Source organism: Lissotriton helveticus, chromosome 1_1 (genome assembly GCF_964261635.1).
Source record: "Lissotriton helveticus chromosome 1_1, aLisHel1.1, whole genome shotgun sequence".
NCBI classification, from domain to species: Eukaryota; Metazoa; Chordata; class Amphibia; order Caudata; family Salamandridae; genus Lissotriton; species Lissotriton helveticus.
Window position 1 is genome coordinate 1,367,667,875 of NC_136057.1, and position 26,041 is coordinate 1,367,693,915.

At 46.9% G+C, this 26,041-nt stretch overlaps 1 protein-coding gene across 6 annotated transcripts in view; it reads left to right on the forward strand.

Moving 5' to 3' along the window:
• DMC1 (DNA meiotic recombinase 1) overlaps positions 1-26,041 on the forward strand; it is a 1,265,506-nt gene that overhangs the window by 888,756 nt on the left and 350,709 nt on the right. For all 6 annotated transcript variants that reach the window (XM_078683618.1, XM_078683629.1, XM_078683640.1 and 3 more), the window contains one exon: positions 8,791-8,864. In XM_078683618.1, coding sequence (XP_078539744.1) covers positions 8,791-8,864 — 74 coding nt within the window. The remainder of the gene's footprint in view (positions 1-8,790; positions 8,865-26,041) is intronic.

Here is a 26,041-nt window from a genome sequence, read left to right on the forward strand (position 1 = left end):
ACTCCACAAGGTCAAAAGCCATCTTGGCATCTAGCGCCAGTATGACTGCCTGTGTCGTGATCGATTCCGCCTGAGCCAGCACCCCGTGTAATCTACGCAGATTCAGCGCCGTGTTTCTACGAGGCATGAATCCAGATTGATCCGGATGTATAATAGTGGGCAGATGAGGTACCAGTCTGGTCGCTAAGAGTTTGGCGAGGATTTTGACTTCCGCATTAAGCAGCGAGATGGGGCGGTAAGAGGAGCAATCCTCTGGTGGTTTCCCCGGCTTGGGGATGGCCACTATAGTGGCCAGTCTCTGGTCTGGTGGAAGTGTTCCCTTCTCTAAACATTCCCTGTACATCGCTAGTAAATGTTTGCTTAGTGTCTCAGGCGTCGATTGATACCATTCTATAGGTATGCCGTTCGGCCCAAGCGCCTTGCCTGGATTCAGCGCCTTAATCGCTAGCTGTATCTCCTCTGCCGTTATGTCCGCATCCAACTCTATAGCTACCTCTGTAGGAAGCGTCTGGACCTCGATCTGTCCTAGCGCCGTTCTAGCCATTTCAGGTGTTACTCCGTGCTCAGGGGTGTAAACCCCCTCAAAGTGGGATGCGAGCGTCTCGACTATGTGTTCTGGGTTTGTGTGCACCTCCCCCTGTCTGTCCCTCACTTGTTGGATGCCCCTGGAGCTACCTCCCCTTTTATCTAGCCAGGCCAGCATCTTACCCGCCTTGTCCCCTACTTCATAAACCCTATTCTGCGTGTCAGCTATGTGTTCCTTAACTTGATTCCGTAAATGGTCAGTGTAGAGTTGCTATTGGATGTTAAGTATGTGGGCAGTTGCCGGTGTGGGTTGCTTTTGATGTGCTGTTGACAATTCCTGTAATATTAGTTCCAATCTGGTTAGCTCCAAAGCTTTTTCCTTTTTGTGACCTGTGATAGAGTTTATGGCCTGCCCCCTGAACACCGTCTTATATGCCTCCCATAGCACCTCTGAGGAGCGTACTGAGTCCACATTCTCGGTGAAATACTGTGTCGTCGCTTTTTTAAGAGCCTTGCGAACTTGGGGTATCTTCAGGTATGTAGCGTGTATAGGGAATATTCGTTTGCGCTTCTTCACCTGAGTGGACATCGTTAGGGTGATCGGGGAGTGGTCTGAGATTCCCCTAGGGTGAATTGCTATGGTGTCTATGTGTTGGATGCCATTGCCGAGGGCCATGAAGTGGTCAATTCTCGACAGGCTACCGTGCACTGTGGAGTGGAAGGTGTATTGCTGGGCCTGGGGGTGGATATGCCGCCAAATGTCAATTAAACCCATTGCTGTTAAAAAACGTTGGAAGCGGGAATGTCCCCCGGTGGGGGCCACCGCCGGAAACTTATCCAGCTGGGCGTCCACAATGGCATTAAAGTCACCCCCCAGAACAACGTCCCCTACGGGAAGGGTCAGCAAAAAATCAGCTAGTTTCGGGAGCTGAACCGAGTGGAGCGCTGGGGGAATGTATACTGAAACCAGATTGAGGAGCCTACCCTCCCATTGTCCTTGTAGGGCCGCAAAGCACCCCTGATCATCAGTCTTAGTCTGCAGTGGAATGAACTGTGAGGTTTTCTGTAGTAGGATACCAGTTCCCCTGGACCCAGACGTAAAGTCCGAATGGACTATCATTTTATATCCTTTCCTATCCATGGCCTTGGATGCCCCTCCCGTTAAGTGTGTCTCTTGTAGTAATGCTATAGTGGGTTTCTGCCTTTTCAGTGCGGTCAGTACCAGTCCCCGTTTGACCTTATCCCCAAGGCCTCTCACATTCCATGTCATTAGTCGTAGGGGCGATCCCTGCGAAGTCGGGTCAATCTCACCCGTGTCAACCTTTGGGTCGTCTATCATTTGTGGTTACGATGTTGTTAGTGTGTCGAACCCGCTCTGAGCCCCGGTCCGCTGATTGCCGGGTCGCCGCTGCTCCAAAAACTGCCACGCTTGGTGTCGCACGGTCGCCAGACCCCGTCCGCCCGTCAGTGTACGGAATTTAGCGGATAAAAGTGTCGGATTTATGGGGGATGCCGCCTTGCCGCGGGAGCCTCCCTAAGCTGCTGCCGCCATCGTTGGCTCCTAGCCACGCCCCCGAACATATAGATTTTTAAGTAAAACATAAATCACTTCTTTTCACTCAAAAGGCCATTAAGCATTGGTAACTACCGCTGTTAGTGGAAACTCTGAAAACTTTTATAAAATTGTGTTCGGCTAGTCCGGCCCGCTTTGGGCGACCAACTCTGGTAGGAGGTCAAGGGGGCCAGTACGGATTTCTAGCACAGCTACATTGTCACCAAAGCTATCTCTAGTCTAGTTCCAGGCTCTATGGGGAACCACCATATCTATCAATGGAGTGGTCCTAATGCAAGGTATACAGGATGCAGAATATGCTATATGATACTGTGGATGCTGTGCGGTCAACAGGGGACTTCCTGGGGCTACTCCATGGTCCATACTCCTGATGGGGTGACTTTGGCCACAGGAGTAAATCTTCCTTGAAGTCTCCTTGAGTCCAGCAAAAGCCCAATTGCCATTGGACTACTGGTCTCTGGTCACCGCTAAGCCAGCAGTTCACTTTGTTGATGGCTAGTGTCCGTCTTGGGCAACAAAACTGCTCTCCGATGACTTTCCCAGGTCCAGCAGACTCGAGTGCAACTTTTGAGCATCGGGAGCTTGGGCTGCATGTCAGGGGTGAGATGCAATCAAACGAATGTGGTTACTGACTTGCCGAAAATGGACAATGGATTTTCTTCAGCTTTTGTGTCCCTGGTTCTGTAACAGGAAGCCAGACAACTGACTCTTAGAGTTCACTTCTTCTGCCTGTAGCTCAGGAGTGACTTTTCCACGAGTTGGACACAACAGGCACAGTTCTATCTTTGCTAGCCCAAGGATCAACAGGTGCAGTCAATTCCACTCTCCACGCCACTGGAGTCAAGCTATCCTGGCTGAAGACAGCTGATAGCCAGAAACCGGTCCTAGGATGCTTGATTCCGGGCCAGGAAAGACATGGCTTGGCAGTTCGGGCTGGACTGTTCCCATGAGGCACAGGGTCGAGGCTGATTTGCATATGGCCATGTCTGAACTGGTGTGGTGTGGAGTGCAAAAAAACGATGGATTTAGGCCCAGATCTCTGTACCTGGGTGAATGTATGACATTGTTCTGCATTCTGTCCATCAACTGTTGGTTTTGCATTTGTCACCCCGAGTGGGATGGGTATGCTCAGACGTGAGTCCCATGAGCTCCACATCACCCCGAGTGGGATGGGTATGCTCAGACGTGAGTCCCATGATCTCCACACCACTGGAGTCAAGCTATCCTGGCTGAAGACGGCTGATAGCCAGAAACTGGTCCTAGGATGCTTGATTCCGGTCCAGGAAAGATATTGGCTTGGCAGTTCGGGCTGGACTGTTCCCATGAGGCACAGGGTCAAGGCTGATTTGCATATGGCCATGTCTGAACTGGGGTGGTGTGGAGTGCAAAAAAACGATGGATTTAGGCCCAGATTTCTGTATTGGGGTGAATGTATGACATTGTTCTGCATTCTGTCCATCAACTGTTGGTTTTGCATTTGTCACCCCAAGTGGGATGGGTGTGCTCAGACATGAGTCCCATGCGCTCCACACCACTGGAGTCAAGCTATCCTGGCTAAAGACGGCTGATAGCCAGAAACCGGTCCTAGGATGCTTGATTCCGGTCCAGGAAAGACATGGCTTGGCAGTTCGGGCTGGACTGTTCCCATGAGGCACAGGGTCAAGGCTGATTTGCATATGGCAATGTCTGAACTGGGGTGGTGTGGAGTGCAAAAAAACGATGGATTTATGCCCAGATCTCTGTACTGGGGTGAATGTATGACATTGTTCTGCATTCTGTCCATCAACTGTTGGTTTTGCATTTGTCACCCCGAGTGTGATGGGTATGCTCAGACGTGAGTCCCATGCTCTCCACACCACTGGAGTCAAGCTATCCTGGCTGAAGACGGCTGATAGCCAGAAACCGGTCATAGGATGCTTGATTCTGGTCCAGGGAAGACATGGCTTGGCAGTTCGGGCTGGACTGTTCCCATGAGGCACAGGGTCAAGGCTGATTTGCATATGGCCATGTCTGAACTGGGGTGGTGTGGAGTGCAAAAAAACGATGGATTTAGGCCCAGATCTCTGTACTGGGGTGAATGTATGACATTGTTCTGCATTCTGTCCATCAACTGTCGGTTTTGCATTTGTCACCCCGAGTGGGATGGGTATGCTCAGATGTGAGTCCCATGGTATCCGCACCACTGGAGTCAAGCTATCCTGGCTGAAAACGTCTGATAGCCAGAAACCGGTCCTAGGATGCTTGATTCCGGTCCAGGAAAGACATGGCTTGGCAGTTCGGGCTGGACTGTTCCCATGAGGCACGGGGTCAAGGCTGATTTGCATATGGCCATGTCTGAACTGGGGTGGTGTGGAGTGCAATAAAACGATGGATTTAGGCCCAGATCTCTGTACTGGGGTGAATGTATGACATTGTTTTGCATTCTGTCCATCAACTGTTGGGTTTCCATTTGTCACCCCGAGTGGGATGGGTATGCTCAGACGTGAGTCCCATGCTCTCCACACCACTGGAGTCAAGCTATCCTGGCTGAAGACGGTTGATAGCCAGAAACCGGTCCTAGGATGCTTGATTCCGGTCCAGGAAAGACATTGCTTGGCAGTTCGGGCTGGACTGTTCCCATGAGGCTCAGGGTCAAGGCTGATTTGCATATGGCCATGTCTGAACTGGGGTGGTGTGGAGTGCAAAAAAACGATGGATTTAGGCCCAGATCTCTGTACTGGGGTGAATGTATGACATTGTTCTGCATTCTGTCCATCAACTGTTGGTTTTGCATTTGTCACCCCGAGTGGGATGGGTATGCTCAGACGTGAGTCCCATGCTCTCCACACCACAGGAGTCAAGCTATCCTGGCTGATGACGGCTGATAGCCAGAAACTGGTCCTAGGACGCTTGATTCCGGTCCAGGAAAGACATGGCTTGGCAGTTCGGGCTGGACTGTTCCCATGAGGCACAGGGTCAAGTCTGATTTGCATATGGCCATGTCTGAACTGGGGTGGTGTGGAGTTAAATAAACGATGGATTTAGGCCCAGATCTCTGTACTGGGGTGAATGTATGACATTGTTCTGTATTCTGTCCATCAATTGTTGGTTTAGCATTTGTCACCCCGAGTGGGATGGGTATGCTCAGACGTGCGTCCCATGCTCTACACACCACTGGAGTCAAGCTATCCTGGCTGAAGACGGCTGATAGCCAGAAACCGGCCCTAGGATGCTTGATTCCGGTCCAGGAAAGACATGGCTTGGCAGTTCGGGCTGGACTGTTCCCATGAGGCACAGGGTCAAGGCTGATTTGCATATGGCCATGTCGGAGCTGGGGTGGTGTGGAGTGCAAAAAAACGATGGATTTAGGCCCAGATCTCTGTACTGGGGTGAATGTATGACATTGTTCTGCATTCTGTCCATCAACTGTTGGTTTTGCAATTCCAGAGATGGGCCTTACAGCAATGAAAAACTAATTTAGGAGTTTTCACTACCAGGACAGGTAAACTTAAATTCACATGTCCTACCGTTTAAATACAATACACCCTGCCCTATGAGCCGTTAGGGGTGACTCATAGGTATTAAAAAGGAAGGTTTAGGTCTGGCAAAAAGTCAATTTTGCCAGGTCGAAATGGCAGTGTAAGACTGCACACAGGCTGCAAAATGCTTCTTTTGTTGGTGGCACACTGAGTGTCCCAGTTCATTAATAACATTTTATTTACAGGCCCTGAGTAAATGTAGTACCATTTACTAGGAACTTACAGGTAAAATAAATGTACCAATCAGGTAGCCGCCAATCGCACCATGTTTTAGGTAAGCACAAACACTTTACCACTGGTTAGCAGGGAAAAAGTGCACGGTGTCCTAATGCCAACACAAATGGGTTCACCAAAAGGCAAAAAAACTGAGCGGTGACTCTCCAAAAAGGGCTAGGTCCAATAGATACCTAAAAGGAAACATATATATTATTTTTTCACATACTTGGTAGGGAAGGCTGGATTTTTAGGGAGAGATTAGTCAAAATTCAGTTTGAGCTCAAATGAATTTTAAGTTGTTGTTGGTCATCCATTTTTGTGTGCTGTCAAGGGTGAAGGCGAGAAGACAGATGTTTCCTTGGGAAAATAACTTCAGAGTGATCGAAGTATCATTCTCATATTCATGAAAAAAACTTCATATTTTCTCAAAAAAGCAGAGCTCCCTATTTTCACTATTTGTAAACAATTAGACATATTAGAATCTAACTACTTTTCAACTTTCCCATCAATGCCCATCCTTTTTTCATGATACTATTCAGAGCGTGGTGGTTGACTGTATCAAAGGGACCCGAGAGGTCCAGGAAAACAAGTAAGCATGAGTTCCCTAATTCGAGGAGGTGAAAAGAGTCATCCACAATTTGCAGGAGGGCCGTTTGTGTGCTGCAAACCGTCCTGAACCAAACTGGAAAACATTGAGGAAGTTATTGGACTGGATGTCAAGTGATAGACGTGATGCTACACAGCCATCTAATATCTTCCCTAAAAAAGGGAAGTGTTGAAATCAGTTGAAAGTTGTGTAGGTCGTTGGAGTCGGCGTTGGGCTTTTCAAGATAGGGAAGACATAAGTGATTTTCAATTGTTGTGGCAAACACCTTGCTTCAATGGGGAGTTCACTAGGGAGGTCCTGTATGGTAACAGCATCTTTGCTATTTCCTTATTTAGTGAGAGAGACAAAGTGTCAGAGAGTTGACTGGAAGGTCTGACCTTAGTTATAGTTCATGTAAATTACTCAGAAATTGCATCAAAGTGTGACCCGGACCACTGGACTTTGCGGGTCAGCCTTTAATTAACTAGGAAAGTGGATTTTGTTATCCCTGAGAACAGTAAGATGCAAAGCAGCGTGCCTCCAAATTTTGTCAAGATGCCTCAGATAACATCCTTTGGTAAATGCATCCTTCAGGAACCAGGAGACAGAAAGGTTACAATGTTTCCTCATGCATTTTAGGGGAGGGTATTCATTAATTAGGTTATTCATACATTTATGTGTTCTTCTGTTGTGGAATTGATGTCTCACTCAGGATGATGGATAGGAAGAATACTTCGAGCCTTGTTAGCTAAGTTGTAGATGTCAATATTTTTATTGACCTGAAACCATGAATCTTCTTCTTGAATTAGCCCAAATTAATTGGGTGGCCAAAGGATAGCTAGGAAGGAATAAGCAGGTGATTGGACCAATCCACAGAAATGGGGTCTTCAGTGGCCAGAAGAGGGCCCGTGGAGATAATGGGATCAAGAGTAGTATCTTTTTTGTGTCCTGGTTTCTAAGTGTTGGAGGTCATTAATCCATTAAAAAGTGCATAGGTTAGATGTTATCTTCACCCCAGTGAACATTCAAGTCTCCAAGGAACATGAGGTGTTCTGAGCATTTTAGCTGTGATGATATAAATTCAATGAATTCCTCGACAAACGTGTTGCTTTCGCCCCGTTGGTGGTGTTTACTACTGATTCTGAGATTGGAGGCCTCGCGGGTATTACAAGGGAGAGAAATTATCAGTTGGAAGTCATTTTCAGCTTTGCGAGTTCTTATGAATTACTGCTTCACACCCTCTTGGTCTGATTTCACTGTCACTGCGGAGAATGGCATATCGTGGAGCGAAAATCTGGTAAAGGTCATTGTTTGAAGCCTTATTCAGCCAAGTTTCTGTGAAGACCAGGATTGTTTTGAAAAATATTTTTTATTAGCATTCGATTGTAAAATACCGTACACATATATCAGCTATCACAGGAATTAAACAGCATGCCGGTGGCATCCCAGTGTACATCCTATTTATCAGGTCAGTAGGCTGCACCGGGTGCAGGGATCAACGGAGGGGCACCATAGGTGCCCCCAGGCCGCCATTCGGCGGTCTCACACCCATGTGGGCCCTGGTGGGGGCCCCCAGAGACAGCTTCTGACTGCTTTTCGTGCCGGACAGTGAAAAGCTGCCAACGTAGTCCCTCGGTCGCACAGAGGCGACTGGGGGAGTACTGGAGGATTTCTGTACTGCGGTCCGCCATCCTGAAATCCGAGTCGGATTCCTTCCCGACCGAGCCCATCGGAATGGCTCGGTCGGGAAGGAATCTGGCCGACACTGACTGATTTGGTCGGAAGGGCTCCGAACATGGTTCAGAGCCCTCCCGGACAGAATCGGAATCGGCCCCAAAGTGTTAATGAGGTCCTAAAAGATCTCCAGCCATGCACATACTTCACATGGCGTGCGAATGGATTGCTGGAAAGAGGTGTTTGACTGCTAGAAAATGCCGGATGAAGGTGAAAGAAATAATTACATGTTAATTGAAATAGTAGATTCAGGGAAGGGGTACAAAGAAGGGAGTTAAGAGCAGAATAGAATGAATGTGGAATTGACTATAGGAATGAACAAGGAAAGGAAGGAAATAAAAACAAAATTTGCTATAGATACTGGGAAAACAGCAACCCATTAAATTAAAACATTGTAAAACACTGAAAAACCTCACTGGAATCCTCAAACTGAAAATAGGACAACAAATCATGCCATACAGGGACAGTCTTTTTCATTTAATAGGATCCTTGACCTTGCTGATTTTGAACATGGCCACTGTTTCCCTAAGGTTTGGTTGTAATGTGCTTGTGTGGGTGTAAATGTGTGATGTACTTTGCCTCTGTCACATCTGTCTCTAACCTTCACCCTCTTGAGTGTCTTTGCATTTGTTAACAAGGTGAGCATCAGATGGAGCTGCTCGACTACGTTGCTGCAAAGTTCCATGAGGAGGCAGGAATCTTCAAACTCCTGGTAGGCTTCTTTACAAATGTTTATGCTTTGGCCTTTTGATGTGTTATGCCACAGGGTTTAATCATTGTATTCATGTTACAAGAAAATTGAACTCTGGGCATGAAAGTGACAATCTATATCTCAAACACTCAATCTGTCACTTCATGGTTCCTGTTTTTTCCTCTTTGGCCATTGGTGTAAGTACATTGCACTGATTCCTTTCTTCAAATAAGTGCTTCACCTTGCTGGCAATAGCTTGTTTTCTTTATATTGGCTCTAGACCTCTTACCCCTCTGAGTGGCCAGGGCTGTTCCTTTCTGCTGTGGTGTGCAGAGGTTCCCAGTAGTATGCTGATGTTCTCTGCTCCCCTCTCAGTTGCCCTTAGGCTTCCAGTTGCTGCTTTTGGCCCCAGCTTTGAAGGATGATGTCAGCAGCTTGTTAACAGCTTTTATCCCGAGGAAACTCAGGGCAAGCCCATGTAACGCCACCTACTACCATCTCTAACTCTGGGTGACTATCAGTCTGTGGCCTTTCCACCCAGTACAACAGTAAGCCACTTCATGCTTGCGCCTTATTGGGACTGCTGCACAACAGTCTGTGCAGCTACCTAGCTGTCACATCATCCAAGAACCTTCTGGGATTTGGGCCCCTCTCACCTGACTGCTGATTTTATTGTGCACTGTTTATTCAACCAATTTACTAGCTTCCATCTTCTTTATAAGGCTTAACCATTGAATAGGCCACCCAGACATAGTTTTTAAAGCATATCTAAAAAATTTGCTTTTATTTTTTACAACTATTTCAGTGAAAATTACATTTAGAGCAGCCTATAAACGGACTAATCTCTATTAAAGGCAGAGTAGACACAAAGGAAAAAGACCTACAGTGCACTATTCAAATGGAATACGAAGGGTGGCTTGCTCCACATGGGCATCTGCTCTGGAATCTGTGTCAAGGCCATAGTGCCTCATGAACGTATTTACGGACCTCCAAGTAGCCGCTTAAAAAATATCTGCAATGGAAATGTTTATTAATAAATCTACAATAGCAGCTCTAACTCTTTAGAGTGAGCTGTGGGCATACTGGGCAGAGTCTTGTTGGCACTACTGTAACACAGTAAAATAAAGAACACAATCCAATGAGAAATGGACTGTTCTCTTCCAGGGCATACTCATTAAAGCCATAAGCACTGAACAGTCCCGCCAACATGCGGGGACCTTGGAGCATTAACAATAATATATGCACATATAACCATATATATAAGATTTATATAATAATATGCATATATCTACAATATACACACACATGTATATACATATGCAGCCCCAAATTCAAAAACTAGGCTTGAATATGCCAAAATTGCATTGTATTTTTCACTTGAAAAACTTCATATAAACAACATTTCCAAGATATAGAGAAAAGTACTCTCAAATTGTTTGAAAAAACACAGCCTTTATTTTCAGAGAAAAAGGCAAGTTGTTAGCAGGCAGATTAGCCTAGAAGGCTGCATATAGAACACCCAGAGAAAAAACTGGCGCCGTGCCTTGAAGACCTCCAGGCTCCCATCATGCCCCACAGGTGACAGTTAGGTCAGTTTTTTTTCCGACTTAGTCTGTGAGGATCCTGGAGCATTGAGCTTGACAGTTAGTGGTTTTTGTCACTAATTGATCTTTTCAAGTGAGAATTTCTGTCTTCACCAGACTTTATTGTATTAGATCCATAATTTTTTCTGACTTTACAGCTATTTTCCTGTCAGAATGCCAGGCTTATTTAATAAGTGCCCTTCCTGTGGGAAGAAAATGGCTAAGTCAGATCCGCACTCGGTCTGCATTGTGTGCTTACCATATACACACAGGCCTGATAAGTGCTACTACTGCCAGCAGTTTTCGAGAAGAACCCTTTGTGAAAGGGAGAAGATCAAGCTGAATGTCATGCAGGAGAGAGGAAAGGAGTCAACGAGTGGCAGAGAAGGACATCCCTCTAAAGAGCCCTCCTCTCGAAGAAGATCAGAGCACATAAAAAAGGGAGAAAAACAACAACATTGATTAGATTCGCAGTCGGGGAATGGTCGGCTTTGAAAATACTCTTGTGCTCTTCTTCAGAGTCGAAAGACATCGAAGACTGTATCGCAGTTGAAGCGACCGACGTCGACACCCTCTCGCAGGCTGTCCAAGTCCGGCATGCCTACAATGGTGGAAGGCAGAAGCTTGACGTCGAAGATAAATCGCAGACAGGTGAGGTTGCCGTTGAGAACCTCGGCTCCGGCGTCGCGAACACCTCTGACGTCGAAGGTACCTAGCACATCGTCGCCTAGCCACGCACAGAAGACTCCGGTGTCGGTAAGCATGTCTCATGGCCGATCGGCTGCTTCGTCGCCGACGGCAGGGCAAGCATAACCGTCTAGGAGATCGATGTCGAGGAAATCACTGGCGTGGAACTCACCTTCGATGTCAAGCAGGAGGTCAGCTTCGGCGTCGAGGAGGTCACCAGCGAGGGGATCGCTGTCGAGGAGGTTGACATCAAGGAGGTCGACGTCGAGTCCTGCTTCTACAATATAGGTCTCAACCGGCAAAGAGACTGAAAGTAGATCGTTCACCAGCGTCGACATCAAGGGATCCGTCGACATCAAAGGAGATCCAAGATCTGACCGCTAAAGGCCTGTCGTCAAGGAGTGCATCATCCTCTTTGGAACTAAGAATTGTTCAAGTCACGCTTGAGGGCTCTCTGGCTCCAGAGCACCATACGCCTCCTACTAACCTCTCCCTGGGATGGATTGTTAGAGAGTATAAAAGACTGGCAGATGCAGAAAGTTACTCCTTGATCAGAATATTATCAAATATACTTGCCTTCTCATTCTTTTGAAAGACAAGTGTGACATATCACTCCTCAAAAGTCTACAACCCAAGGAGACACAGATCAAGATCTCCCCTTCATCGCTCTAGATCACGATATAGACATCTGTCGCCTAGATAGCGAAGACACAGGTCTCCTTTATGGTCTTCTGAATCCACTTCATCGAAAGCTGATTACTCTCCAACTTTATCATCCACCTCACCAACTAGAGTATCACCAGTGGATGATATTCTTACCTAGACGACTGGTTACTGAAGAGTGCTTCGCCCAGTCTCTTGTAGGATCACCTGAATTATTGCATCCAAATGTTAAACCAATTGGGCCTTTGTGTAAACTATCTTCAACCCTACTCAGAAGATTCACCACTTGGGCGCTACGCTAGACGCTGCAAACGCAAGAGCGTTTCCTTCAGAAGAGAGACTGTTATCAAAACTCCACAACGGTCGCACTCTCTGAGTACACCTCATCCAACGGCCAGGCAGGTGTACTCACTGCTAGGCTTGATGGTGTCATGCATATTCATTGTTCCGAATGCCAGGTTACAGATAAGACCCTTACAACATGCTCTAGAGGACCAATGGTTTCAAGTGTCCAACTGCTGGGAGGACACCATAACCCTTCCTCATGCAGTTCAAATCTCAGTAAAATGGTGGATGCTGTTTTCTCCTCTTCTGAAAGGTGTTTCTTTCCACCAGGACATTCCCAAACAGAGTATAGTCACAGATCAATTTCTTTAGGGCTGGGGCATTCACATGAGATCTCTTTAGGTACAGGCGATGTGGTCGGAAAAGGAGAAAACTTACCACATCAACATTCTAGAACTCAGAGCTGTGCATCTGGCTCTCAAATCGTTCTTCGCCTCCATAGAGTCATGCTCCCTGTTGGTTCAGACAGACAACACCACAACAATGTACTACCTGAACAAACAGAGAGGGACCAGATCCAGACCCCTGTCTCTAGAGGCTCAAGCAATTCGCAAATGGCTACTGGCGAGGAACGTGTCCATATCTGCAGTTCACCTTCCAGGCACCCGCAATGCACAGGCAGGCGACCTACGCCGAAAATTCACCAAAGCACACGACTGGGTGCTAAAAGACGAGATAGCACAAGACATCTTTTGGAGGTAGGGCTCTCCAGACATCGACTTTTTTGCAGATGCAGCAAACACAAAATGCTGCGCCTTCGCATCCAGGTACCCTCAACCAGGCTCTAGGGGGAATGCTCTGTTGATCAATTGGTCAGAGAAATTACTCTACGCCTTCCACCAGTTCCTCTCATACCACTGGTGATCAGCAAGCTCTACAAATCCAGGACAGAGATGATCCTAATTGCACAAGAGTGGCCTCGCCAGTGGTGGTACATGGACATGTTACACCTCTCCAAGACACCGCAGAGGAGGTTGCCATGCCTTCCGGATCTGCTAACCAATTCAGGGGGAAAGGTTTTTCACCCCAACCTCCCGTCACTGAGATTGACAGCATGGCTCCTGAGTTCCTACAATACAGTTACCTAGGCCTCTCGCAAGACTGTATGCAGAAGCGAGAAGGCCTTCGACGAGAAAGTCATATACTTTCAAATGGAAGCGTTTTTATCTATGGTGTACAGCTAATGGTCATGACCCCATTGTAGCAGAGTAGGGTCTGCTTCCTATGGTTACCCCCACTTTTTGCTGTGATTCTCTGGTTTTTCATCTTTAGTGTGGCTGTGGACCTGCTAATCAGGCCCACAGCCCAGCTGTTCTCTCTCTAAATTGATACCATGTGCTTTAGGTACATAACACATTGGTTACTGGCTCACCCTTGTGAGTCCCTGTATAGTGTACCATAGGTACCCACGGCCTAGGTGCACCCTAGGCCTACCAGGGGCTGCAGCATGTATTGTGCCACCCCTGGTTTACCTTCCAAACTGACACCACAGGTCTGTTCACACAGCCTGGTAAGGTGGTGTAATCACCCCTTACTTAGATATAGTATACCTAAATCTATATATACATATAGACACATATACACCCATAAGTCACTTCTATGGCAGGCCTTAACAACCCCGGAGGCAGAGTGCTTGGTTTTATGTGAGAAGGTGCCCTAGCATGAGCTGAGCCCCTCTACAGCTTTCGGAACCATCTCATTATAGCTGTTCTATGATATAGCCATGCCATATACTCTTAAGTGCATTATAATCCTCACGGTTAATGCTAACTTTGGTGTGGCTTTATCAAAACATTTCGTGTAATGTGTCAAACACTTTGGAATACTACCCCCGCCGCCAGTCCTGGCGGCGGGGGTAGCATTCCACCTTTCTAGAGAGAGAAGACATGTAGTTACTGGTTTACCTGGTTAAAGTTAAACAGAGCCTCAGCATCACAAAATGGATGCTGCTGCCACAGACACGAGTCTGCCCTCCTGCTGCTGAATGAAACTCCGGCAGGGGAGGCCTTGACAATAGGTTTCTTGCCCGGGGAGGTGCTGGCACCTCCCCAGACAGGCTTTTTGTGTATTGGGGCAGGGAGGGCTGCATTCACTGAATGCTTTCCAGACACTGCCTGGGGCACACTAGGTGCTCCATGCATTTCCCAGTTCAAACCGGTTGCTGGGGCACTCAGCCCCAGCTCTGGCGCGAAACTGGACAAAGGGGAAGGGGTGTAACCACCCCAACCCCAGGTCCACCCATAGGAGGGACCTAAAAGTTAGTCCAACCCCTAAACTTAGTATAAGTATAGGATCCCAGTCCCTAGGACTTTAGATTACCCTGGACGAAACTCTAAAACATAAATCCTGGACCTTCGACATTCCATTTCGACTGGAAGACGGAGACATCTCTCTTGTGGTCAAAGAGTGACCACCCTGTTCAAACAGGCAACAAAAGCATTTTTGCCCGTCTGCATTTTCGAGGCTCCCGCCGGATCCTGCGACACAGGACACGGACTTCCAGACATCTCTGACCCCGACCTTTGCTCACAGCAAAGCTGAGACCCGTGGCGGACACGAGAGACGTGGGACTGGAACTTCTGGACATCCTGCATTTTGCTACCTGCATCGACTTCCCGAGGTATCCCGAAGTTGTGCATTGGGGTGCTTGAAGCCCCAGATCCGAGCACCTTTTGCACTGAAGCACAGAGCTCCACACTCTACGAGTGGCCCGTGGGCTCGCTTTGTGCATTTCCGCTCAATGCGTCTTCACGGTTCCTAGTCTGTTGGCTAGTGAGCCCCCAAGAAGACAATCCTTTACTTTAACTTGCTTTCCTGGTTGCTCCAGGCTTGCTCCAACTTCACTGCGAAGGAGAAGTTCCACAGACCTTGCTGGTCTGCACCGAAGCCCATCTCGACATCCTGTGTGGGTTGCGTTTGCCAAGGCTTGTTGGGTCCAATCCGGATACCGACACCGCAGTCAACTAGATCCTTTGTGGGACAGCTCGAATCCAGCTCCTGGTCATCGTCGACACCTCCTGGTCCTCGTGGCCTTTGCTCTTTGCGCATAAATTACAAGGTATCCTGGGACATATAGTCCTTGAAGCGAGAAAACAATCTTCCCTAAGTGGGTGTGATACGATTTGGCATATTTGAATACTTTTAAGCCTTATAGTAAGGTCCAATACCTTTTGGGGCAAGTTCATTAAGGAAAGGCTCACTGTACTGCTTATGGGTTGGATGAGGTTCGGCCGTAAAGCAAATAAAAATATGAGGAAAACAAACATAGCGAGTTTGTGTTGCCTGTGTTGTCCTGCCCAGAAGAAGAAGCGCCATGCTGGAACAGATCAGGCCCACTAGGCAGCACAGCAAGCCGATGTAATATGAACTTGCCACCCATGCCTGGTTCCTACTTAAGGAGAAATAAATGGAGAAATTGAAACATGAGGCAACACACCCACTGAGTGGAGAAATTTAACTCGCTATTTGACTACGTGTCCCAGACTGCCTTAAATCATCGGCAGAAATGAGAAAGGCCCACTAGGGGGCCGTAAAGCAAATACAAATATGAGGAAAACAAACATAGCGAGTTCGTGTTGCCTGTGTTGTCCTGCCCAGAAGAAGAAGCGCCATGCTTTGAAACGCGTCGGCAATTCATTATATATATAAAAAATATATATATATATATATATATATATATATATATATATATATATATATATTCCACTTCCTCCGTACATCCAAGTACGAGATGCCGGGGACCACCACCTCCCCGGGGCTTTTCAAAAGTTGCGAGGGGGGCTGTGGGCCCCCCTCCTGGTGCCTCTGATAACCCTGGTGACCGCTACCCCCCAGGGCCGGCACCTGCAGTGTCCTGGGGTGCCCACCCCCGGGACACTGTTGTTTGCTACCGTAGGGCAGGAGCACGTCTCCCGCCCTACCGTAGCAAACTCAACTCTGCTTTGGATTTTGGAAGAGAGAGCAGGGAAACCTGCTCTCTCTTCAAAAATCCAAAGCAGAATTGCTTTTCCATATGGGGAGCTGCATGTTAGCACTCCCCATGTGGGAAAGCAATGCCGGCTCTCTCAGGACCCGTGGAGCCGGCGGGACCGTGGGGGCATTGGGGCCCCCCCCACGTTCCCCATTGAAGTGGATGGGGCCCGGGGAATGGGGTCCCTTGGGCAAAAAGAAATTAGTGGTAGAAGCCTGTTTTTTTCCCAAAAATTTGGAGTTGCGACGCTCATCGGGCCCCCTGGTGTGAATGCGAGGGGTGTGCTACTCCCACCGCGGCCCCTCGTGTGAACGCAAGGGGTACGCGACTCCCAGCGCGGGCCCCTGGTGTGAACACGAGGGCTGCGCAACTCGTAGACGTGCTGGCTGCGCAACTCCCAGCAAAAAAAAGTACGTTTTTTTATTATAAATCTAGGTTATATGTTTGGATCTTGGGTGGCTCTAAAAAGAGTCCTTGTGTTTATTGGGAGATTTTGGTACCTACATGTAAGTGCCTATGCAGAGTCTAAAGGTGTTGAGAACGACTCTGTTTCCCTCATCTGTGAAATGTACACCATCTCTCCTGTAGATGCCATCCATATTAAAACGCAGATTGTTGTTGTATATGGACTCCATACTATAATCTCTGAGATAAGCAAAAACAGCTTTATTGACATTTTTCCTAGCTTTCTCAATCTGTGGACAAAATTGATTGGACCAGTTCCATTTCTGTCTTTGTTTGGGGGGAAAGTAACATCAATTTTGCAAAGGTGCCCTTCATTAGCATTTCCAGACCTACCCCAGTCCAAGTGCCTAGGTCATTGCCACCACAGTGCACAATTATGAGGTCATGGTGTTGAAGATGCAAAAAGGATTTAACCAATGGCATCAATTGGTGCCACTTTAATCCTCTCTGTCCAATCCATTTAATGTCTACATTTTGCAAAGTTAGGACTTAGTCAATACCTCTGCTTTCAGCATACCTTTTGCACCAGAAAATATAGCTGTGTCATACAATCCACACTCTAAGCATCTTGAAGGGAAGTCTGGATGCACTCGAAAGATGTCTGTAGGTGAAGTAGGCAGTTGGTAAAATAGGAGGTTTCTAAAATGGTCAACAAGATGCAGTTTTAAAAAAAGAAGAGAAATGATTGGCTGTTTGAGAACATTATAGAGTTAAAAAATAGGGTGCATGTTTCTGTGTTTAAAAAGATTTTTTGTTATTGGTTAGTAAAAACTGTTTGAAAGGTAAATTGGATAGGATAACCTGATATTTTGGAAAGTCAAGCACACTTGCTGTTGAATTTGCAACATTGTGTGCTGAACTTGTAACCTGTGTGTTCAGTTGAGTGTTCCAAGAACTGTTACTCTGGAAACAGACATTAAGCAGAATGGGGGTAGGGTTGGAAGTTATGTGTGGCATTAAAATGTGTATTTCTTATAAAAATTGCAGTAATATGTAATTGCAGTGAGATTTCCCAAGTCACTGGTATGGTTAGAAGTAGTGTGTTATGAAAAAAAAATGGTAAAATTATTTGTAATACACTTTTGAAGTCTCGTCTGGATCCGCGGTTCCATCGCTTATGGTGCACGGACTAGGCTCGGGTCCAGAAAATTCCAGAAGCAATTTTGGTTCAGTTAGAGGTCAGTTGGCAAGGGTTGATATGTGTAACCAATAGAAATGTGTCTTAGAATTTGAATTAACCTGGGAAGCAATGTGCACTATCCCTACAAACCTCTAAGCACATACGTACTATTGGTACACTCCACTAAATACTGAAGTAGTACCCATCTGGTCTAGGATACCTCCTGTCCGTCTCATACACTTCCGCAATCACCCATCCAGCACTATGTTCTTATCGTATAACTCCGCCAATACCTAGGCACTTATGGGGCAGATTTGCAAGCCCCCTGCGCCACCAGTCCGTCACTTTTTGTGACATAGTGATGGCACAGGGGACTCCTCCATATTTACAAGGAGAGGAAAAGCCACTCTGCGTGGCCCATTCAAAAACAGCACTTTGCGTTGAAGGGGCGTTCCATGGCTGTTGCTGTGTATGTTCCCACACAACACCCATGGAACAAGACACATCTCAAGATTTACAAGAAATCGTAAATCTGGAGATATGTGTGAATGCTGCGCCACCCTAGAGGTGGCGTAGCAAGGCGCAACGAGGAGAAATGTTTTAATTTCTCCTCGTTTTTTCCTCTTCAATGCGTGCTGCCTTCCACAGCACACATTGAAGGACGAAAATGCATTTAGTGATTGTTTTTGTGCAGGAAGGTGTCCCTTCCTGCACAAAAACAATCTCCCCACGATACAGACATCCTTGCACCATGGTGCAAGGATGCCTGCTTCAGTGCATAGCTGCAGTTTGTGCGCTAGTGCAGAGGGAAGCACAGAGTTGCGACATATTCATGTAAATATGTCACATCCCTGTTCTTCGGAAGTGCCGCAGCGCGGTGCAGCTAAAGGTCTTGCAGTGTCATGCTGCAGTACTTCCTCATAGAACTGCCCCTATTAAGCATGGGCGGATTTTGCGAATTGGCAATCCGCGAACTTGCGTATTTACGGATTCGCAATCCGCAAAATCCGCGAACTCTCGCGAATTTGCGGATTTTTTTTTTGTGTTCGCAAGGGTTTCTGCCAGTTAGCGAGGGTTGTGTACCAGTTCGCAATTGCGAACTTACTTGTCGGCACGCAACGGCCGCGACTATGTTGTTTCTACGTCTGGTTCATCATCACAGGTTCACAGCACCCTCTGTTTCACCACTGCCACCCTCTGGTACACCCATGCCACCCTCTGGTACATTACTGCCACCCTCTGGTTGGTTTATCACTGTAGATTATGGGGGTGAAAAAAAGCAAGCACACCTGCCCTGCTTCAACTGACATGAATTAATTTGGGGTTGATTAATGTGTCACTGAATGTAAACTTCCAGTCTGGCTGGCACCTGCTTCCTTATCTGTAATTTGCTTTCTGTTGCAGTGCAATTTTTTACACAGGACCTTTGTGGCCTACTTGTAGCTATTCTCTGAGCCTGCTGTGAGGGTCAGAGCAGGGTCATAGAATAGTTGCAAGTAGGCAACTGAACTCTGATGGGGCCCCTCAGGAAGCACTACAGGGAATGGTTACTAATGATAAGATTGAACTTTTGCACCTGCTGAGTGCTTTCAGTTTTGTCTGTAATTGCTTTCTGTTGCAGTGTAATTTTTTTAACAGGACCTTTGTTGTATACTTGTAGCTATTCTCTGAGCCTGCTGTGAGGGTCAGAGCAGGGTCATAGAATAGTTGCAAGTAGGCAAATGAACTCTGAAGGGGCCCCTCAGGAAGCACTACAGGGAATGGTTACTAATGATAAGATTGAACTTTTGCACCTGCTGAGTGCTTTCAGTTTTGCAAAAATCCAAATATCCAGCAGCATCCACAAAAAGTAATCCTTCCAGGTCAAGATCCAAATCAAAGTGACCAGCACATGAAGAAAGCACTGGGAGGAGCCTGCTGGACAGGAACAGGAAGTTGGAGACTGTGGGGCACTTCCTTCCTCCCCCCCCCCCAAAAAAAAATGGACTCCTTGCAAAGAAAAAGTGCAGGCAAATGTGAACCTGAGGAGTTATTCTGATAAAAATCATAATTTTCAAGGTTTATGCTGCCTGCTGGTGGATTTCTTGTGCGTAATTGCAAATTTTGCAATCTCGCAATTGCGAGATTGTCGCTGCCCGCCGCATCTACGTGTTCGCAAGTGTTTACTCCCGCGAAATTGTATAGTATTCTAGTTGGCAAGTGCGACCAAGCAAAAAATCCGCTTCGCACGGATTTTATGAATTTTCGGCAAGTTCGCGAGAGTTCACGGATTGCGAATTTGCCAAAAATCCGCAAAATCCGCGAGCGGAACGGATTTTACGCTCATGCTTAGCCCCTATAAATTCACCATACACTACTAATGCATTCTTTCAGTCAATCATGCTCTACACATATATTCAACCAAACTTTCAGACATTACCATGCAATTATATTTCTTTTTTTAACCAGATAAGGTAGTTCTGACAAGAACTTTTTTTTCCTTCTTTTTTTGTATTATTTTTGTATTTTTTCAACAATTTTGTACTTTTTTTTGGTGTTTTTCTAAAAACTAAACAATAAAAGGAAAAAACGAAACAGGTAACTTTTGGAATTAAAGATCATGAGCGGCACAAATAGCATCCACCGACTGCTCTCCATAGCAAACTATTTTTTTGCACTTGATGCAGTGCTGCTCTAAGAAGGCAAATTCAGCCCTTATATCTATAGGAGGTTGTGATGTTGACGCTCCTGATGTACTTGCTCCAGCTGCTGGTGGATTTAGAGCAGCTCTCCTCATCTCCTCCCAAGCAAGATTACGTGGATGTAGTGTACGTAAATGCTTGTACATGGAAGCAGTGCCGCAAGAGTACTTTTTATCACTTCCTCTTGAAAGGACCCTCTCAAAAATCTTGCAGGTCATCTTCCTGGCATTGACTTTTTTTTCCCCAGGTGGAAAAGTGAAACATTTCCACACAACAGACTTGGGCCTCTGCTTAGGTGGTGCCTCCTCCAACAGTTCTTCATCCGAAGATACTTCCTGCTGCTGTGCTGCAGCCATTTTTATTCTCAGTTTTTGAAAAACACCCACAAAAAAACCAAAGATGTTCTTCTGGGACAAAAGATGTTCCTCTCAAGGTGCTCCAAGAACAATAATTAAAATGGGTGGGGTCCTTCAAAAGTGACAGTGGGAAATGTTATCAACCAATCAAATCCTTTTTTTAAGGTCACATGGGCACGAAGAACGCACCAGACGCGACTCCGCAAAAATATATTTAAAAACATACATTTATTTCAAGTAGAAATATATGATTTTCATGAATACATGAGATAACCTCTTGTCCTAATATGTACATTAAAAACACATACATATCATTTTAGAATATAAAAAAATTTGCGGGAGTCGCGCACCCAGCGCACCCCAGCACGTATATGACGTCACGTGGGGACCGCCACCGCACAAGCGTCCATACCGTAATGCGCATGTGTCGCGAATACGCAGAAGAAGGAGTCGCGCACCGGTCGCATACCAATCGCGCACACCACGTAACATTATACGCATATGACATAACTGAAAAATCTGCACCCGTCCCACACCGTACGTGGACCCTTCACGACTTTTCGAAAATGGCAGCTAGAATACACGCACCTGCCGTGGTAGGTACGCTTTGGGTGCGCAACATCCCAAAAAATTTTTTAAAAATCTGTTTTTTAAAGAAAATAATATAAATACATTCAAATAAAAACAAAATAATTAAACAATATTTCAGTTTTAAATAAAAAAATCAGAAAAATATATAACGTTATTTAATGAATAATATATTTACAAATAAACAGTTAAAAAACTGTAGACATTCAGTACAAAAAACATAGGTATAACTACTATTATACTTAAAAATTTGCATTTAAAAATCCTTTGAAATTCACTGAAAAAACCATAGGTTTCAGAGACGTTATAGTTACAAATTAGCATTTTAAAAACCTTTGAAATTCATTGAAAAAACCATAGGTTTCAGGCACCTTATAGTTTGAAATAAGCATTTAAAAAACCTTACAAATTCACTGAAAACAAGCATTTGCAATGCAATAGGTCTCGCATTAGGAACGTTTGATCTATTGGTATTGTAAATGGCAAATATGGTATTTATGTGTTGGTTTTTAAAATAGCGAAATCAATAGCTTTGTCATTTACAATGCCAATAGTTCTAACTTTCGCAAACGTGACACCTATAGCATTTGTAATGCAATATGTGTTGTATTTACATGACTTAGATGTATTAATATTACAAATAACAATGGCTTTTATTTTTTAAAATAATTAATACTTACATAAAAGTTATTGTAATTTACAATGGCAATAGCTTAAACTTTTGTAAATAACTTTTGGGAAGATTATGTTCATTGTATTTTATTGTGATGAAAATCCAAGAACAGCAGTGAAATATTAACATCTTTTTGTGACATTTGTAATAAAGCTTGAAAGATTGAGAGAACATATTAGAACCAGTTGTTGTTGAATGGTTGCACAGAGTGATGCTGTGGCGTTCAGTGGTGCTGAGTGATGCTGTGGCCTTCAGTGGTGCTGAGTGATGCTGTGGCGTTCAGTGGTGCTGAGTGATGCTGTGGCCTTCAGTGGTGCTGAAAGATGCTGTGGCATTCAGTGGTGCTGAGTGATGATGTGGCATTCAGTGGTGCTGTGGCGTTGAGTGGTGCTGAGTGATGCTGTGGCATTGAGTGATGCTGTGGCGTTGAGTAATGCTGTGACGTTGAGTGATGCTGTGACGTTGAGTTGTGCTGTGGCATTGAGGGATGCTCTGTGCTGAGTGGTGCTGTGGCATTGAGTGTGCTGTGGCATTGAGTGATGCTGTGGTGTTGAGTGGTGCTGTGGCGTTGAGGGGTGTTGTGGCATTCAGTGGTGCTGAGTGAATCTGTGGCGCTGAGTGATGCTGTGGCGTTGAGTGGTGCTGTGGCATTGAGTGGTGCTGTGGCATTGAGTGGTGCTGTGGCGTTGAGTGGTGCTGTGGAGTTGAGGGGTGCTTTGGCATTCAGTGGTCCTGAATGATGCTGTGGCACTGAGTGATGCTGTGGCGTTGAGTGGTGCTGTGGTGTTGAGTGGTGCTGTGGCGTTGAGTGGTGCTGTGGCGTTTAGTGGTGCTGTGGCGTTTAGTGGTGCTGAGTGATGCTGTGGCGTTGAGTGATGCTGTGGCATTGAGTGATGCTGTGGCATTGAGTGATGATGTAGCGTTGAGTATTGCTGTGGCATTGAGGGATGCTCTGCGCTGAGTGGTGCTGTGGCATTGAGTGGTGTTGTGGCATTGAACGGTGCTGTGGCATTGATTGGTGCTGTGGCATTGAGGGGTGCTGTGGCATTCAGTGGTGCTGAGTGATTCTGTGGCGCTGAGTGATGCTGTGGCGTTGAGTGATGCTGTGGCGTTGAGTGGTGCTGTGGTTTGAGTGGTGCTGTGGTGTTGAGTGGTGCTGGGCGTTGAGGGGTGCTGTGGCATTCAGTGATGCTGAGTGAATCTGTGGCGCTGAGTGATGCTGTGGCGTTGAGTGATGCTGTGGCGTTGAGTGGTGCTGTGGTTTGAGTGGTGCTGTGGCGTTGAGTAGTGCTGTGGTGTTGAGTGGTGCTGTGGCGTTGAGTGATGCTGTGGTGTTGAGTGGTGCTGTGGTGTTGAGTGGTGCTGTGGCGTTGAGTGGTGCTGTGGCGTTGAGTGGTGCTGTGGCGTTGCGTGGTGCTGAGTGATGCTGTGACGTTGAGTGATGCTGTGGCATTGAGTGATGCTGTGGCGTTGAGTAATGCTGTGGCGTTGAGAGATGCTGTGGCGTTGAGTGATGCTGTGGCGTTGAGGGATGCTGTGCGCTGAGTGGTGCTGTGGCGTGGAGTGGTGTTGTGGCATTGAGTGGTGCTGTGGCATTGAGGGCTGCTGTGGCATTCAATGGTGCTGAGTGATTCTGTGGCGCTGAGTGATGCTGTGGTGTTGAGTGATGCTGTGGCGTTGAGTGGTGCTGTGGTGTTGAGTGGTGCTGTGGCGTTGAGTGGTGCTGAGTGATGCTGTGGTGTTGAGTGATGCTGTGGCGTTGAGTGGTTCTGTGGTGTTGAGTGATGCTGTGGCATTGAGTGATGCTGTGGCATTGAGTGATGCTGTGGCGTTGAGTAATGCTGTGGCGTTGAGTGGTGCTGAGTGATGCTGTGGTGTTGAGGGATGCTGTGCGCTGAGTGGTGCTGTGGCGTTCAGTGATGTTGTGGCATTGAGTGGTGCTGTGGCATTGAGTGGTGCTGTAGCATTGAGGGGTGCTGTGGCGTTGAGGGTTGCTGTGGCATTCAGTGGTGCTGAGTGATTCTGTGGCGCTGAGTGATGTTGTGGCGTTGAGTGGTGCTGTGGTGTTGAGTGGTGCTGTGGTTTTGCGAGTGCGGGCACTGCAGGGGCTGGTACGGGTTGGCAGGGGCTGCAGTGTACATCTGTGCGGCCGGCTCTCTTAGTGCCTTACTTGTAACTTGCCAAAGACAGCCGGGCTGCAGAGGAGACAGGCAGGGGGGCAAGAGAGGCAGGGAGACGGAGCATAGCCGAGAGACCGAGGAGAGGGGGTGGTTCAGCAGCAAGAGAGAAGGGAGAGGAAAAGCAAGGGGAGACAGAGGGAGAGGAAGGGAGAAGGTACAGCGAGATAGAGAGAGGATAGAGACCGAGCGCCGACGAGAGGGAGAGTGCAAGAGAGAGGGAAAGAGAGACAGGGACGAAGGAGACAGCGGGAGGGAGGGGGAGGAAGGCAGAGAGAACAGTCAGGTTAAAGAGGCAGCAAGAGGGTAGAAAGAGGGGGTGACAAGTGGAGAGAGAATAAAAAGTAGAGAAAGGGAGGAGAGGTCGGGAGAGGAGAAAGAGGGGCATGGCAATACAGAGTCAAAGGAGAATGTTTACGTAGGAACATAGAGAGATAGCAACAGTATAGATTAAAGAGAAGAGACGGGCGAGGGGAGAAGGACGAATAAGGAAGTGAAAAAGGAAGGATAAGAGAAACAAGTGTACGTATCAGAATGTTACATGTGAAAGAGAAGAGAAGCGGGGTGGGGCTCACTTAGATGAGGGATACAGCGGTGAGGTAAACAGTAGAATTCAACAGAAGCAACAAGCTCTTGGCATTGCTGTGTGGAGGGCAGGGGAGGTGGAGCAGGGGAGCGAGCGAGTGGGAGGGAACGAGCTGCGCAGAGGGGGGCGGGGGAGAGCATTCCTTTGCGACAAATGGTGGTTTGTTAGGTGGGGGCATAGCGGAAGGGATTCCTTGGGAACAAATGGGTACGAGGCTACGCGTGTCTCACACGACTGGATAACATGAAGTGCACGTGAAGTCTGGTGCTGCTATGCGTGCTCCCAGGCTGGGGAAAGGCAAATGAGGGGGTTTGGAGCAGGGGTGGGCTGACGCAAGGAGAGGCACGCACCCCAAGCAGCCATTAGGAGTGTACAACCAACTTAAACAAGTAATGTATTTCAGACTGCAAAACACTGTTACTCAAGCCTCAATGCTAATTTTCTTGTAAATATGCCAAATCAAAGTTTGCAGCCACCAATTTCGAATGAGTAGAAATTAAGTAAATAAGCACTGACTGAGCAGCAGGACAGCTCCAACTTCGTGGGAAGTTTGACAACGTATAGCAAATGCTATTGGCGTTGTAAATGGCAATGTCTTTTATCCTTGTGTGATCACTCCACTGCAAACGAAAACACATAAGTAACACTAGCCACCAATGTCCACTGAAACAAGAGTGTGAAACGTGCCGACAGAAAAGCAAATGCTGGTGTCCGTGTACCTCGGCTGTTTTTTAACTGAACGTATTTTATACTGAAATGGATGCCTGCTTGTGCCCCGTGTGCTCTAGCGAGTGCACGCTTCGAAATCAGGTCGGTTTGAGGCAGACAAATCGCTCACCTCGCGCTACCATCTGAGTTCTACTTCTGGAAGGGGGGGTGGGGGGTGAAGGGGTGTTTTCCATACGCTGCATGCATCTGTCGAAGTGGGGGAAGCACTCGACGTTTGTGCCACAAGTGAAGAACCCAAACATTGTAAAAAAAAACGAGAAATGTAAGAAAGGAAAGAGAAGTGGAACTAAGAGCGAGCCGTGGGAGGGGGGGGAGAGGAGAATGTGTGAGGCAAACAGCAAGTACGAAAGAGAGGTGGAAGAGGATAGTGAGAGTAGAAAGGAGAGAAGAGATAGTGAGAGCAGAAAGGAGAGAAGAGATAGTGAGAAGAAAATAAACGTAGCAAGAGAGAGAAGTAAAACCAGAGGATGGAAACTCGTGCTTTGCTTCTCGAAGTGTCCAATCATTTGGTGTGGGTGGCAGAGAATGAGAATAGACGTGGCAGGAGGCAAGGTCACAGAACTGTTGAAGGAACT